This window comes from Puma concolor, chromosome B2, assembly GCF_028749965.1.
Source record: "Puma concolor isolate L17-30 chromosome B2, mPumCon1.1.hap2, whole genome shotgun sequence".
In the NCBI taxonomy this organism is placed as follows: domain Eukaryota; kingdom Metazoa; phylum Chordata; class Mammalia; order Carnivora; family Felidae; genus Puma; species Puma concolor.
The window spans coordinates 139,853,070-139,870,148 of record NC_141671.1 but is presented as its reverse complement, the minus strand read 5'-3'; the positions used below and the strand labels follow the sequence as shown (position 1 = coordinate 139,870,148).

Sequence of the window (17,079 nt, the reverse complement as noted above, 5' to 3'; positions counted from 1 at the left end):
TTTAGAAGATACAAGTAATGCCCAACAACAACTTCAAAAAGCCTTCCTTCATCACTACCTCAGATTTATGGGTTTTCCTTGCTAGCAAATTTGCCTAAGCTTTGAGGGAGCATGAGCGTGATGTTCAAAGTTAATCTTTATTCATAACAGCTTTCCCAGAACCTCTAAGAACTAAATGAAGTGTTTTCCGAGGTGGCCACTGTGAGAGGAGCAGTCTGGGCTGCCACTGTACATGCTCCCAGCCCTCCAGGGCCTCACAGCTCAGTCTCAAGTCCCAATTTCAAGCACAGGTATGTGCTTCCCTGCAAAGGAGAAACCAATTTCCCCCACCTCATTCTCCTCTACCCTGTGAAATTAAATGGTTTCTTGACAGTCCCTGGGAGGTCGAGTGGAGGAAAAAAAAAAATGGCCTCCAGATATTCAAAAGTATTTGAGAGTTTTCATCCTTGGTTATGCTCCCTGTCCAAAACTTTTTCTTCCCTTTTTTCCTTAATGCTATTAAGAAAATTTGTTTTGCTTAAAACTAGAATCAGCCGGGGGGCCTGGGTGGCTCAGCCTCTGACTTCGGCTCAGGTCATGATCTCGCCATTCCTGAGTTCAAGCCCCACGTCTGGGCTCTGTGCTGACAGCTCAGAGCCTGGAGACTGGTTCAGATGCTGTGTCTGCCTCTCTCTCTGCCCCTCCCCTGCTCATGCTCATGCTCTGTCTCTCAAAAATATATAAGCATTAAAAAAAAAACCCAAAAACTAGAATCAGTGAACTCTAGAAAAGAAAAATGTAACAGTTATGCAGATTATCCCTTCTGTATGTACAGATAAACCCCAGGGAATTCTCTTAAGCACCGCAGTTTAGAAGGGCCCACAGGAAGTAGATGAGAGGGTTCCAGGACGTGAGTGGTCACTATTTGCCTGTTCACCCAGAGAGAGCCCTGTCACTAAGTAGGTCTCTAGATCGTTTTTCTTCCCCTTCTCTGTGGTGTAATTCTTTGAACAATGCAGCTATGTAGCAAAATATGACAACAGACTGTTTTTCTTATATATAGCTGTATGCCAGGCAGCCCAGGAGAAGTTCAGACTCTGAACACAGTTGATATAATACTGAATATAAATACCGAACTGCTGGTATTCAGGGACACATACAGACCGGTCAGAAAAAATAGAAGCCACCTGCTCCAAATAGTAGGGGTGCTTACACAAGAGAAATCAGTGAGTAGGAAATTTATTTTTGCCGGAAGGAAAATGTTTATGACACAACACACACAATTACCTCAGAAAAGCACAAAGAAGGCATTCACCTGTGATTTTTTTTTCCTAATGAACCAAAGGACTTAGAAGACAGTGAAAGGCTGTGCAAATCTAACATAATATTTGAACCTCTTTTCAGTGGTTTTAAACCACAACATTGCACCCAACATGGCATTTCTCTATGAATTTTCCAAAATTAAATGTTTAACAGTGAGAAAATTAAGAATTAAATTAAATTAAATGTAAATTTGGGATAAGATGTAGGTAAGGACCTCTGGTATAAAGATGTATTGTGTTTATGTGTGTATGTGTGGGGGGTGTTTCTGAAGAAAACAGTTAAGTATAGATAAGTGCAAGAGATAATAAAATAAATACTCTTTTGCACAATACTCCAGTTAGACAAATATTATTATTTTGTTATTGCTTCACATCTTTGTAAAATAAATAATCAGATAAAATTAAAAACCTCTTCTTTTCCAATCACATTCCCATGCAAAGTCATGGATCTAGTTCATACTTTTATTACTTTACTATATATGTTACCCAGAAAAAAATAAAAGGTATTGCTTTCTATACTTATGGAAATTATGTTAATATTAATAAATATGCTAATAATATGTTACTATTGTGTCAATAATAGTTATATTAATAATAATACATAATAATAATATGTTAATATTTTGCAGCTATTTTTTCCATTCAGTGTTATTTTACGATCTCCCTGTTGAATCATATAGATCTAAGTTGTTCATTTTAAGTGTGGTTTTACAGATCATCATATAAGGAGATTGCCATTTTTATTCACTCCTGAAAAGATGAAAATGAATGTTTCCCATTTAAGGTACCAAAAATACTGTAATTAATGCCTTCATATGTGTGTGTGAAAGTTTCTCCAGTGTATTCACGTGAGACTAGAATTTGTTAGCTCTGTAGCCGATATTATTCTTCAACATGATTGTATGAGAGCGTCTGTTTACCACATCTTCTCTCAAAATTGGTGCCCTGTGACTTTTTAACTGTGGGAAAATTGATTAGGGAATCATTGAAATTTTATTCGAATTTCTCTGATTACTGCTTTTGAGCATTTGTTAATCTAATTCAGGATCTTTATATTTTCCTCTTCTGTAAACTGCCGGCACATCTCCTTTGCCCATTTTTCTCTTAGGTTATTAGTATTTTTCAATTGTGACATGTTACTTACATATTACAGACAGTAATCCTTTGTATCCTCTAGTCTGGTTCTCATTTTTAACTCTACTTATGTTATCCTTATTTCTTCAAAGGTTTTTGATAAATTAGACTATATCAAAAATAATGTTTTCCTTTTTGCTTGGTCTTCTAAGAAATCCTTTTCTGGCCTGAAAACTATAAAAGCTATTTTTGATATTTTCTTGTCATAGTTTTATCTTTGTGTGTGACACCTATTCATCTGAAGTTTATTTGTGTGTGTGTGCTCTAGCTTAGAAATGTAATTGTTTTTCATATGTAAATCTAAGTGTATCAACACCACATACTGAATTTTTTGCTGAATGGTGATGGAAGCATCCTTTAATCATGGAAGCCACGATTGCAAATATGCCTGAGTCTGTGTCTCAGCTGTGTACACATTCCATTCTCCTGGTCTACTTATGTATTCCCATGCTAATGACATATTGTCATAATTATTATTGATTTATATTACTAATATGATACCCCCACTTGTTCTTGTTTTCAGAAATAGCTTGGTCGTTTTCAGCTCTTTATTCTTCCACATAAATTTCAGAGTCCCTATGTTGAGTTCTATGAATGATTAAATTAGAATTTGTATTACATTCATTGAATTTATAGAATAATTTGGGACAATTAACATTTTGAAGATATTCCATTTTCCTGCTTGAGAAAATAACCTATCTCTGTATCCAGGTTTATTTTATGTTTTTTGATAAGGCTTTATAATATTTTCATAAAGTTCTTGCACAACTTTTGTTAAAAATACTACCAGTTGCTTTTTCATTTTTTAACTCATTTGCAGGTTGCCTTTCTTTCTTTGATATATTATATTTAGTTATTGGTGGTGTAATCGAAGTATATTGATTTTTGAAGCTTAACCTGGTATTCTTCTTGAACTATCTCTAATAACTTTGTTGAATCTCTTGGAATTTCTTTGTAGACAACCATGTCACTTGTAAATATTAATACTTGTGGTTTCCTTTCCAATCCTTATTTGCTTTTTCTTATTGTATTGCATTGGCTAGGAAGTGAATAATTTTCAGTGTTGGATGTGATAGAGTTGTTGTCTTTTTCTTGTCACTAATGAAATTGCTTGTAAAATTCACCACTCAACAAACATTTCTCTGTTATCTACTGTGTGCCAGGCATTGTTACAACAACGAACAAAACAGACAAAAATCTCTACCTTTCTGGAAGTTATTTTCTAGTTAGTTAGACAAACAAGGGTGGATAGGTCATGCTGGGGGTGGAGTAAGGGAGGTGTAATTTTAAATAAAGAGCAAGGAAAGTTCCCCTGAAAACGTAATGTATGAGTAAGGATGAAGTTAAGCACTGAGTGCAGAAGAGCCAATGCAAACGCCCTGACACAGGATTGTACCAGGCATGGTTGAGGGGCAGCAAGGAGGCCATTGTGGTTAAACAGAGTGAGTGAGGAGGAGAGAAAAGGACATTCACTCAGAGAAGTGATGAAGGACCAGATTGCAAAAATGCTGGCTTTTACTCTGAGTAAAATGGGAAGCACTGAAAGATTTAGAGTGGATTCAGGTGGAAGAACCCTTGCTGAAATCATCTACTTACGTTTTAAAAGACTCACTTTGGCTGCTGTGTTGAGACTAGAATGGATTGGAATAGGAAGAGAAAAGATGAGGAGTAGTAAAAACAGAAGAGGGGCGGGTGGAAGGGAACAGTGAAGAGGGCTTACATTTGCTGATCTGCTGATGTGGGGGTCTGAATGAAAGAGAGGAGTCCAGGATGATTCCACAAGTTCCCCCCCACTCTTGGTCTGAATAATTAGAAAGATAAATCTTTTCATTTACTGAAAGTGGGAGAATTGTGGGAGGAACAGGTTGGTGGGGGAGGAAGGCGTCAGATTGGAACATGTTGTGACTGAGATGGCAAGCTGAGAAAACCAAGTGGAGACATCAGGTAGGTAGTTGGATATATGAGTCCTGAATTCAGGAAAGTCATCTTTACTGGACTTGTAAATTTGAGAATTCTGAACTGGAAACAGGTAGATCCTGTAAAAGTTCATCCCAAAAAATGACAGAGAAGAGTTCTAGGGACCGAATACTGTGGCCAACCAAAATTTGGAGGTGAGGGAGATGAAAAGGAAATAACAAAATAGACTGAGAAGTGACTAGTAAGATAGAAAGCAAACAGGTGAGGGGCGCTCAGTTGGTTGGGTGACCAACTTCGGCTCAGGTCATGATCTCACAGTTTGTGAGTTCGAGCCCCGCGTTGGGCTCTGTGCTGACGGCTCAGAGCCTGGAGCCTATTTCAGATTCTGTGTCTCCCCCTCTTTCTGCCCCTCCCCTGCTTACACTCTGTGTCTCTGTCTCTCAATAATAAGTAAACGTTAAAAAAAAATTAAAAAGAAAAAAAGAAAAAAAAAGAAAGCCAACAGGTGAGTGTGGTACCCAAGAAGGCAAGAGAAGAAAGCATTCCAAAGAGGATGGAGTCGTCGCTGTGTCACAGGTGCTGATAGGCCCAGAGAGTATTATAAAAGGACTCTTAGATTGAACAATTTGGGGACATTATTACACATATAAAAACAGTGTTAGTGGAGGGAAGAGCAACCCTTCCATTTCCCTAGTTTATATAGTCTTAAATTTAGTTCTTGACTATTCTAAACAGAGAAACATGGGGTTTTTTTTACTTGAGATAGTCAATAAGTTCAACATCAGAGTTTATCAATTTCAGTACTTAATTGCTTCTTATATTTCATTCCTTCCCTCTGACTTTGTTCTCTTCTGACCGAAGTAGATTATATACCTGTTAACCGTTTAACTGGAAATGCTATAAGAATACATAAGCATTGACCCATGAAAATTTTTTAGCTCCACCCCTTACATGAACATAGAAAAACATTTTTAATATGTATTTTATTCTCCAATTTAAAAAAAATCAATGCATGAAAACATAATTTTGAATGCATAAGCTCACAATGCCAAAATAAAGTACATTATGGTTTTAATAAGTATTGCTGTCAGTCACACATGACATTGTATGTATATGATTTACATACACTGCATATTATGAATAACATCATGCATCTTTTCTTTTTCTATGAGTTCATGCTATATTTGATATTATTCTACTAAAACAAAGCTTTATTTTTTTTATTTTTTTATACTCAACAAAGTGCTAGGTCAGGATTGGTCTTATTAATAGGTGACAAGCAATTTGGCCTGCTCTGTAAGGTCACAGGTAGTGTGCATCCTGTATCCTGATGTTTTTCTCATTTGACATGATATATACATTCCACCAAAGTAATTTCCCTGGATTTGAGGACTTTTCATCTTTCCACAGTTCTCTACTGACTGAACACAAATCTAGGTGGTGGAGGAAAGGGTGGTGTTGCCTTTGCAACATGGACTCCTAACAGAGAAAAAGGCACTTTGCCAATATTATCAAGATTAGGCCCCCACAGGGTGAGTCAGATGTATCAAAAAGGAAAGGAGATGCAGTGTTCTGTTTTTTTTGTTTTTTTTTTAAGTTTATTTATTTTGAGAGAGCGCAAGCACGGGAGGGTCAGAGAGAGAGGAAGACAGAGCATCTAAAGCAGGCTCTGTATTGACAGCAGAGAGCCCGATGCAGGGCTCCAACTCACTGACTGTGAGATCATGACCTGAGCTGAAGTCGGATGCTTAACTGCCTGACCAACTGAGCCACCCAGGCGCCTGCCCCCAGATTCAGTGTTTTAGAAGAAGCTGAGAGAAGACCAAAAACAAACTTGATCTTCCTCACAATGTTAGATAGTTAGAAACCCCACAACCTGATTTGGAAAGCTCAGTTAACCTTACTGTAAACATCAGTGGAGAAACAAGTTATGTACACCTGCCACAATCATTTAAAGGTGTTCAGAAAGGGAAGCAGATGAAATCATTCTTTAGTAAAAAAAGAAGTTAAATTTTCAAACTTTATCATATTTACCTTACCAGTTGATTTTGATTATGTGGCAACATTGTGACAATAATTTTGTGTAGCAGACAACAGTGGGTAGAAGTTTGTCCCAAAAAGTGTTTAAGATATTCTCTTAAAAATGTTTTCTTGGGAATTTTTGACTGCTAAAGCTTATTCATTTTTACCTTTTCTTTTTTTTTTTTTGAGTTTATTCATTTATTTTGAGAGAGAGAGAGAGAGAGCAAGCACGAGCAGGGGACGGGCAGAGACAGAGAGGGAGAGAGAGAATCTCAAGCTGTCTCCATGCCAGGCTCCAGCGCAAAGCCTGATGCGGGGCTTGAACTCACAAACCATGAGATGTGACCTGAGCCGAAACCAAGAGTCAGATGCTTAATCAACTGAGCCACCCAGACGCCCTGTTTTTATCTTTCCTTAATTTATCTGCTCCCCCTAATTAAATTATGTTCCCTTCAGCATAGGCAACTTCTCTTTCTCTTACGTATTTCATACCTTAATGTCTTCTCTCTTCTTTCAGCCAGTTGGGTACTGAAGCAGCTGAAATGCGAAAAAGACAGCAGTCACAAAATGAAGGAACACCTGCTGTGTCCCAAGCGCCTGGAAACCAGAGGCCCAACAACACATGTTGCTTTTGCTGGTGCTGTTGCTGCAGCTGCTCCTGGTATGTGGCTTTCTCTGTATGACACTCCCCTGAGCTGGGTCCTAACTGGAATGGATACACATGTTCATTCTTGGTGTCATAGAAACTTCTCAGTCTGTCTCCTTTTCCTCCTTTACAAGTAGGGATTACTGGAGACCATCACTGGAAATAGAATATTTCCCCAGAACCTGCACTTAAGTTGATAGTAAGGTAAAGAATGAAAACTTACTTTATATCCTGTTTTTTTCCATCCATGCTTCTTAAAGATGTGGGTAAAAATAAGATTATGGGTATGTATTTGTTTAACCGTAAAGAATGTTCTCCAGTGTTCCAGAAGGTGCGAGACTGTTAAGACAGTATCTAGCAGTACTGGTACATCATATTCGATGTTGTGCTTTAGTTATATGGTATGTCACAGAGTGTTGATCATTCATTCACAGAGCCACAAAACCATGAGTCAGTGTGGCACTCGCAACTACAGACTCCTGATACAGGACAGAGTATGAAGTCTAAGTCAGTCAACTAAAAGCCAGAGAACCTGCTTTCCTTTGTGATTTTATCACTGACAGGTTCTGTGACCTCATACAAATGTTTCATTTCTGCTTTTTGGCTTCTTCATTGGCAAAATGATGGAGAGTTAGCCAAACTGATTCCCAGAGTCCTGTCTAGTGCTAAATTTCCATGATTCAGACATCTCAAAACACCTGCTCCAGTTCCAAATTCTCAGAGTGCCTTCAAACAAGAAACTCAGCAAGACCCAGAGTCCTAAGATTTAAGCACATGAGACTCCCCAGGGGATGCTAGACTTAATGGAACTTTCCATAGAACTGTAAATTTTGGGGTCCCTTAAGATCCAATTTATGAGTGGATCTTCTGGATCTCCCTGCTTATTTCAAAACTCTGAAGAAATGCCCAAATGCTTGTACCATCTTCTTGTGTATGATTACTACAGTTTCCTGACATCCATTGAGGTTATTGTTATGATATGGTGGCATAATATTCAGTCATTATGGCCAAAATAGAAGATGAAATGTATTAAACTTCACTGGTAGCCATGGTGTTGAGAAAGCTCTGTCCCCTCTACTAAACTTCATTTCCAGAAAACCATCAGACATTTCAGTAATTTGGAAGGTTTTAAAGTAGTTTTTATAAATATCAAAATTGCTTCGCAGATGATGATTCTTTGTTAGGGAAAGTCCTATCTGACTCCTTCCCTTTCATTTTTAAGCCTTAACTATTTCATATTTCAGATGGAGGAAATAGAGTTCTAGAGGAGGGAGCTATTTCAATAAAATTGTATATATTTTTTTCCTTTATTACTCCTAAAAAATATTTTTTTTCCCTTTATTACTCCTAAAGAGATCATCTAGCTCTGGCCTGAATCCATGAAGTAAAGGGTAGTGATTTAATATGGTGTTTCAGAAGTCAGACTGCCTGGGTTCAAATCTTATCCTCATCATCACTATGTGTTGACCTTCAACAAGTTACATTATTAATGTCCTAAATTCTTCATACATCAAATTACAGTAATAAGAATCCCTACTTCATAAGGTTGTTGTAAACATTGAATGAAATAAAACACATACAAGCCAAGAACAGTGCCTAACACATAAGTATGTGCTTAAGAATTAGCTTGCTGGGTTATAGCACACTTCATATTGGAAGACTAATATTTGAAATAATGTATACATGTCTTTAAAAGATCAGCTTATGGATATAATATAAAAAATAATCTTGGAAAAGGAAAGGAATTTTATTGTAGATTCTGCATAAGACATCACAAATACATTGTTACGTAGTGTTGACGATTATACTTATATTTCTTATTTATACTATGCTGTGTTCTAGAAATCATATATGATTTTATTTGCCTGATAAAACTTATTTCTGAATTGTTTCAGGATTAAAACACCAAAACAGATAAGAGTACTGAAGTTTTGTTGTGCTATATTTGTTTGCTGTCAAACATATTTGGTTATATTTGCTTTTATCTGGCTTACATATATTTAGTGAGACTTGCTTTTCTTCATTCTTAAAGGGCACATTGAATAACAAAACATTCAATATGAGCTTATGAACATCAAATTGTCACAGACCACAGACTATGGATGGAGAACAAAACAGCTTTTGGAAGCTGCCTTAACTCTCCACACCTCTAAGGTGATGTGTATTTCAAGTCATGCACTTGGCGCATTGGATGAGCGCTCTGTGAGGCTCTATGAGTTCTGGACTAATGTGTAATTGTCAAGAATTGTGTTTGTGAGTAATAAGTCGCGGATGCCTCAGTCTAAGCCATAAAACACACAGTCTACAAATTTATAAGTCTTCCACATGTGATAAATGATAGGTAATTTCTAACATAAACAACTTGAAAAAAATGAAAGTTAAATTGCTTTGAATTATGAGTTTTAATTGTGACAATGTTATCTCATTGCAAATGAGAATTTCCTTAATATGTGCATTTAAAAAATATCATTATTTTTATATTTTGAATTTAAGGAAAGAAAATGTTAAAGCCTTCTTAGAGTGGAAAACAAAAGAAAGAAATGTTCTTCAAAATTTCCAGGCTAGGTCAGAGGAGCAGAACAGAAAGAAACACTAAAAAATGTTAATTTAGGGACCAAAATAAAGTTAGAAATCAAAATATGAAGGAACTGTCATTTGTAAATAGGAGCAGTTGTCATGTAGCTGGTTTTACCTCCTTTTAAGGAAATAGAATGCTAGGAAAATAAATTTCTGCATCTAGTAATAAATACAAATACCTCACCCTAGCCTTACATATTATGAGTTTTTTAAGCAACACAGTATTTCCCTCAAATTTGTATTTCTCTTTCATATATCAGTGTCAGCTCCTCTCCCATTTTTAAACTTATTCCTGTCTTAATAAAATTACCACTGTGCTTTATGTTGGGGGATGATACAGAGATCAAGTACAACATTGATGAATATTTCCAGTTTCCTTCCAAAACCTAAAAAGTTGGGACTTAATTCATAATGACTTGTTAAGCTGATCTGTTCTCTGTCGCTTTTAAGAAACCACTTCTGTCCCCAAATCAGTCTGTTTCCCTTCTCTCCCCACGGCCTTACGTTGCAAGAGGAGAAAACAAGGGCATGTGGTTTAGAGCATGTAAGCTGTGTTACATAAAGAATCATGGACGTCTAGTCTTGGCCATAAAATGAACAGCATATAAATTTGCAAGTCTTTCCATGCATGGGACTAAGTTGTTCCTGACCAGGAGGAGAGAGAGTTTTGTCAAGACTTCCTGTCTAAAGGTTCAAGGCTACCACTGTGAAAACTTAATTTATATCAAGATTCAGACAGAGGTCGTTTACTCTCTTCCCTTTTCTTGATGGGAAAGAAACCGTTGAAAGATATGGGCTCCTCCCCCACAGAACTGCTGTCTCCAGGACAGTAGGGGGCAGTGAGGGCTTTCACACACATGTGCACTGGAGACAACACCTGTGAAGGTGCATTGCAAAGTACAACCTGCTGTGGGCTCACGAAAGCAAGGTGCCTCAAGAAGGAGATGGAAAGGTAGAGCTTTCAAAATGTATTTTGAGCTTAAAGCTAATGTCCAAATTGTCCCACAAACCCTCTCCTAACATCAGAGGTTATGGTAAAATAACCTCGACTGTTTTTTCCAAAGAAGTCTTTAATTTTTTTTTTAACATTTATTCATTTTTGAGAGACAGAGAGAAACAGAGTGTGTGAGTGGGGGAGAGATAGAGAGAGAGGGAGACACAGAATCCGAGGCAGGCTCCAGGGTCTGAGCTGTCAGCACAGAGCCCAATGCGGGGCTCGAACTCACGGACCGCAAGATCATGACCTGAGCTGAAGTCAGACACTTAACCGACTGAGCCACCCAGGTGCCCCGCAAAGAAGTCTTTAGGTGTGAATCCATCCCTGTTTTAATTCCTTGTTGCTCCTGGTGGTGTCCTATCAAGCGGGACAGATTTCCATGTTCAATCATAAAAAATCAGAACTCAAGAGACTTCAGCTCTTATCTCTCCAAAGTTTCCTAATGACTTCTCAGGCTGTTTGGTAGAAGTAAGGGGATAGCTCCAGGGGAGTTGGCGGCCACAGTATTTCTGGCCACAGCCCTGGGCTCCCCTCTTGGCAGTTTCCAAGGGGATGGTTCTGTCTTTAGCTCTTTTACGTATTAGACTTAGGTATAAGCTTTTGTTTGAAAGAAAAAAACGGCTGTTAAAAAAAAAAAAAAAAAAAACTGTCTGGAAAATGCTGTCTCTAAGGTTCCACCTAAGGAAACTGAAGGCTTGCCTACTCTCACAAAGCTCATTAGTTAACGAAAGGCTAAAATTCAAGTCATTTAACATCCAGTCTGTTGTTTCGTCCACTTGAAGGTGACACTTCCAAACTTTTCATTTCCAGGTTTGATATGAACCATTTCCAAAGCTTTTTAGTTTCCAAGTCGAATTCAGAATCTCATGCACTACTGTCAAAATCAAATTCACAATCTCATGCGCTACTATGTATTGCCTACAAGATTTGGGCCACTGCATCAGATACTCTTCATTCTTCTCAGGAGAAACTGTCCCTCAGACTGAAATTAGCGAGCCCTGTGAAAGCTAAAATCATCTTCCTTTTGGACACATGATTTCCCAGAGTTCCCAGACCATGGGCTACATCTAAGCAAATGTTAAGCACTTCATAAACATGTTTTCAGTTGCCCCTCCCTCCATTTTTAGCTAGTACCACAGTCTCTGTAATTCAGAACGGTCCAAAAATAATGTCCTGTTTTATACCCTGATGCTGTCACACGTTAGCTCTCTGCCAATGAAAATACTACGGTGCATGCTTTAAAAGCCAGAGGTTATTTTTCAAAAGGAAAAACAAAATCCATGTCTGCTCCATGGTAAAGAAACCACCCCCTGGAAATAAATCTGCTAACACATGTGAGGTGAATCATTTCATCTGAGGCACCAGTGAATAAACACTTTTACCTGTCACCCTCGCAGACCTGATTCATGGTACGTGGGAGCTTGAGTTATGTGCCTAGGATTTCCAAAGTACTTGTAACCAGTCCCCAAAGTATCGCTTACAAACACTTCTACAGTTTTGAAACTCCATCTCCCCATGGCGTAGTGAATTTCCTCAACAGTTTCTAGACTTACATAAACCTTAAACTTGCACCATCAAAAGACATCTACTAAAATGAACCCAGGTTTCCCAGGCCATAGCCACAAAAAACCCAAAAAGTGGACATTAGGACCATGGACCATCTATATGTCACACATTTGTGAATTCTCTCATTTACAATTTATCGAATGCCTATTATTGCCCCGTACAGTTGTACTTCTTTAGCTTTCGCCACATTCTCCCTGCCTCTTCATCAACAGAGAATAAATTCTCAAGAAGCAGTTGAACCTGGAAGGTCACCCTCTAGAAAGCTTGGTATTCAAACTGCCTCCGCCAGGTCTGTGTGACATATGACCAGAAGGCTGCGTATTGGAAAACCGTCAGCATTAGAATACCTCGATCCTTTTCCATTGAAGGCATACCATTGGTACTCTTTTTGACTCTGTGTTTACTATAAAGGCATATTTTTTGAGTATCACGTAGCAGTGTTTAGATCATCAGTGGAAAGATGGATGTGTATAAGACAAAATAATAGATGAAAATGTTATGCCCAGTCTCATTTAGAAGAATAGAAAGAATGAGCCAGAAAAGGGCTGGAGAAAGGAGGTTAAATTAAGTCAGAAGGAGGCAAGAGCCAGCTTAAAAGGATAGCCGATTCAGTGAGGAACGAAGGAAGTGTCCTCCTGAGTGCTGGGGACACCTGTGAGGACACCTGTGGCATGATTTCCCTGAAGGGGTGGGTAAGTAAGAAGGAGAGTCTATGGTGTGAGGAGCCTGGTAAGGAATCACAGAGCTTTTAAGAGGATACAGACAGGTGAGGAAGGGGAAAGTCAGGTGGCATAAACCTCAGAGAATGCAGAAGAGGAATGCCAGCACCCCCCTACACCCCGTCTTGCCCTGTGGGAAATGGGCTACAGAAGAACACAGGAGAGTGTGTGGGACATGGAAAGGAAGTTCCAAAGAAAACAAGTATCCTCAGAATGAGAGAGAGAGAAGCCTCACTCTGGTGAAGAAACCCAGGGGCTGACAGGAGAAAAGATACTCTAGGTACAGAGGTTGGGAGTGCGTTCTGGGACAGGGCCCTGCAAGGACATGAGTGGGGTATGCTGGCCCAGATACCCCAGTTGACTTCAAGTCGTTTTAGGTTCAGACTCGGGGAGAATCTCTTGAATCTCAGCTGACTCACTGTATGTGGTGATGTGGTGAGAGCCATCTGGGTCTGGATGGGCCAGGATGTGGCAGACTTCTGGGATGACCTTGGCATTGGGTCAGTGCTGTTAATACCTATGGCCATGCCTCCCACCGCCCTGAACAAAGCTGAACACACGGAGGGCCAGGTAGACTCCCCAGCTCATTCTGCTGGTTTTCCTACTAGTGATTCTCCTGTTTAACATGTGTTTTGTTGTTGTTGTTGTTGTTGTTTTAGGTTAATAACTTTAAAATTTATTATGTGGATGTATATAGTTGAATTCATAAAAGCTCACATTAGTCAGTTGGCACTGAACATTTTTGTAAACATATACTGTTTCATACTTGAAAACAGCCAAAAATAAATTGGCTTGTAGCATGTTATTTGACACATAGTAGGTGTTTAATTAATACTAGGATGTGAAATGCAGGATTGAATTTGGACTTATGAAAATGTATCACAAAAATTATTTTTAAAAACTATAGGCATAATCTCTCAGGCCTTTGTGTAATCGTGGGGCAGGTAATGCTTATTAGATTTCTATCACGTTTCTTCTTACGCACCATTTTCCTTCATTCTCTCTTGCACACGTGCATGTGTGTGTTAGGAGTAATAGTGGTAGCATACTAGTAGTAATTGGTCGTAGAGAGGGGTAAGGGTTCTGGAACAGAGCACAAATACTCTAGTATTCCTAGGGTCTAAAGTGAAGAGGACAAAACAGAAGGCTGAAGCGAAAGGCAGTGACAAGCAATAAAATGCCTTTAGTGTCATATTAAGGAGTTAGGACTTGATACTTTTTTGGATATAAGACGTGATTGAAGTTTATTAAGTAAGGAGGAGACGCAGTCTATTGCACGTGTTAAGTATACCCTTCCGGAGGCAGTGGAAATATATGGAAGAACAAGACAAAAAAACCAAGGAGAATATTAGGAGATTTTGTAATAGCCTCAGTGAGAGATGTTGGGAGCCCAAAATAAAGAGATGATTTTAAAAAGGGACACCTGGGTGGGTCTGTTGGTTAAGCCTCAGACTCTTTTTTGTTTTTTAATTTTATTTAAATCCAAGTTAGTTAACATATAGTGTAATAATGATTTCAGGGGTGGAATTTAGTGATTCATCCCTTATATATAAGCCCCGTGCTCATCCCAACAAGTGCCCTCCTTAATGTCCATCACCAGTTTAGCCCTTCCCCCCACCCGACACCCTTGGAGCCAACCTCAGTTTGTTCTCTGTATTCAAGAGAATCACCATCTCTCTTTTTCTCTTACAGCCTCCGATTCTTGATTTCAGCTCAGGTCATGATTTCAGGGTCGTGACATGGAGTCCCACATCAGGCTCCCTGTTGAATGTGGAGCCTGCTTGGGATTCTCTCTCTCCCCTCTACCCCTTCCCCACTTGCATGTGCACTCTCTGTCTCTCTCAGAAATAATAATAATGATAATAATAATAATAATAATAATAATGTAAAAGGACTGGAGAGCTTACCAATTCAAGAGACACTGGATGTACTGCCAAGAATTTACACTAGACGAGGGGCACCTGGTTGACTCAGTCCGTTAAGTGTCCAGCTACAGCCTAGGTTATGATCTCAAGATTCACAAGTTCGAGGCCCGTGTTGAGCTCTGTGCTGACAGCTCAGAGCCTGGAGCCTGCTTCAGATTCTGTGTCTCCCTCTCTCTCTCTGCCTTTCCGCTGCTCATGCTCTCTCTCAAAAATAAATAAACATAAAAAAAAAAAAAAAGAATTTGCAATAGATGAGAAACAGGAGGGACAGATAACTCCACTTGCTCCAGGGGCTGGATTGATGGGGGCCCCATCAGATGAGAGGACACAAGAATAGGAGGGTGGTCAGGGCAGGGCATGTGATGAGCGAGCCCAGCTCTGTGTAAGGCACCCCAGGAGTTGGCTGTGGAATGAAGCTGTGAGCTAAGGAGGAACACCTCGGGGAGTTCCAACACTGAAAGAGAAAGCAGTGGCACTCTGCATGCACAGAGCGCAGAGAAGAGACTGTCTGAGGGTGTCACAAAACACACAGCCCTAAGCTGGCACAGAAGCCATGAGACGAGTCGCACAGACAAGACACTGACCGATGTTGCTGATGCACAGCACACTGGGGAGGTCCAGTGGGATAAGAATCGTGGAGTATCTTGTCACCTGGCCAGCTGGGAGTGGGTCCGTGAGCTCTGTGAGGATCCTGCTTCTCTTGAAGGTGCACGAGGAAGAAGGATTTAGAGAGAAGAGCTGCAGACGGAGAAAAGGAGTACACTCCTCTTCAAAGGCCCGGAGGCACCCTCATCTTTCAAGGTGAAGGTTCAATTTGAAGGAAGCTGGGATTCCCTTCTTGACTCAAAGCACAATTATTCAGTTTCTAAAACATTAGGGAATTCAGCACTTTCAAATCCAGACAAAATTTATTAACTCTCTGGACAATATTTAAGAACTTCCCCTCCAGGGGCGCCTGAGTGGCTCAGTCGGTTGGGCGTCTGACTTTGGCTCAGGTCATGATCTCACGGTCTGTGAGTTCGAGCCCCGCCTCGGGCTCTGTGCTGACAGCTCAGAGCCTGGAGCCTATTTCAGATTCTGTTCTCTCCCTCTCTCTACCCCTCCCCTGCTCACGCTCTGTGTCTCTCAATAATAATAAATAAACGTTAAAAAAAATTTTTTTAAAGAACTTCTCCTCCAGCCTCCCCAGAGCAATAATACAAAACACACAGTTACAAGTTTGCTACCCCTACCCTATCCACAAAATGCGGTAGCTGTTACATCTGATTGAAACAAGTATTCACTCTTTATTTTTGTTCCTCTCATTAAAACCCTTTATTATTTCTTGTAGATCTGGTTCACTTTTTCATGGTGTGGGCATGGTAGACCTATTAAAATATGCCTGCTATTTTAGGATGTCATTCAGGAATTACTTGTTCCTTGTCAGATACAACAATAAAATCCACTTCTTGTGAATATGAAATTTATTGTATCATAGTCTGCTTAATTGGGTTATATAAATATTATAAGTTCCAATGCTATGAAATCCATATCTCTGTATCAGATGTCAGTACACTATCAATGTTCACTTCATGCCTGGAAGCATGGATTCCTAACTAGAAAGCAAATTTCTGCCATTGCTACTTTTTCTATAAAGCAACATAGATTATTTAAAAGTACAGGGCTATTTTAATCGACTAATTCTGTAAGAGTGGAAAGATAATTCCATGTGTTTTTTTCTAAACAGATGTCGTCTTGCCATATTTAAAGATTACATACAAATTCTAACGTGTCTTCCTCATATAAAGCCTACTAACAAGGGACCACATGGGGTAGGGAAGAAACGAGCAATGCTGGAATTAGACCGAGATGGGTCCTGGTTCCATGACATACAACTGTGAAACCTTTGGCAAGTGACTTGTCTGAGCCTCAGTTTCTTCATCTGTAAGATGTAATGAATAACACACATAAATCAGTGAGTTTAGGTTTCGGTACGTTCTAGGGGCCTCCTGAATAATCCTTCATTGATATGTTTTACTTCTGTCCCCCTTGCAAGTCTCAGGCTGAAAGGAAATTAACAGACTTTGTAGGATTTGAACGCTGTATGCCTTGCGACTTCTATTCACATACTGTCAGCAAATATAAGAGAGCCTGTTCCTGCATTCTGTATCCCTGGTCCTTTTTCCCCAAATGTCACTCACATTCACCAGCACAGGTACAACTCAGCATTCCTGGAGCATGCACTACACAGCCATAGGATTCCCAGACAGTGGGATATTCTATTCTGGAGCTAAAT

At 39.3% G+C, this 17,079-nt stretch overlaps 1 protein-coding gene and 1 long non-coding RNA gene across 3 annotated transcripts in view; one reads left to right on the top strand and one right to left on the bottom strand.

Moving 5' to 3' along the window:
- Positions 1-17,079, bottom strand: part of LOC112862376 (uncharacterized) — a 155,882-nt gene that overhangs the window by 87,454 nt on the left and 51,349 nt on the right. Inside the window, exon 4 of the long non-coding RNA XR_003223796.2 lies at positions 6,867-6,911. This is a non-coding gene — a long non-coding RNA (uncharacterized LOC112862376). The remainder of the gene's footprint in view (positions 1-6,866; positions 6,912-17,079) is intronic.
- The window catches only part of RGS17 (regulator of G protein signaling 17), a 95,982-nt gene that overhangs the window by 54,559 nt on the left and 24,344 nt on the right, over positions 1-17,079 (top strand). The window contains exon 2 of one of the 2 annotated variants that reach the window (XM_025925670.2): positions 6,896-7,035. In XM_025925670.2, coding sequence (XP_025781455.1) covers positions 6,917-7,035 — 119 coding nt within the window. In that variant the 5' untranslated portion in view covers positions 6,896-6,916. Of the gene's footprint in view, positions 1-6,891; positions 7,036-17,079 lie in introns of both variants that reach the window. The other variant, XM_025925669.2, reaches the window with a different exon arrangement.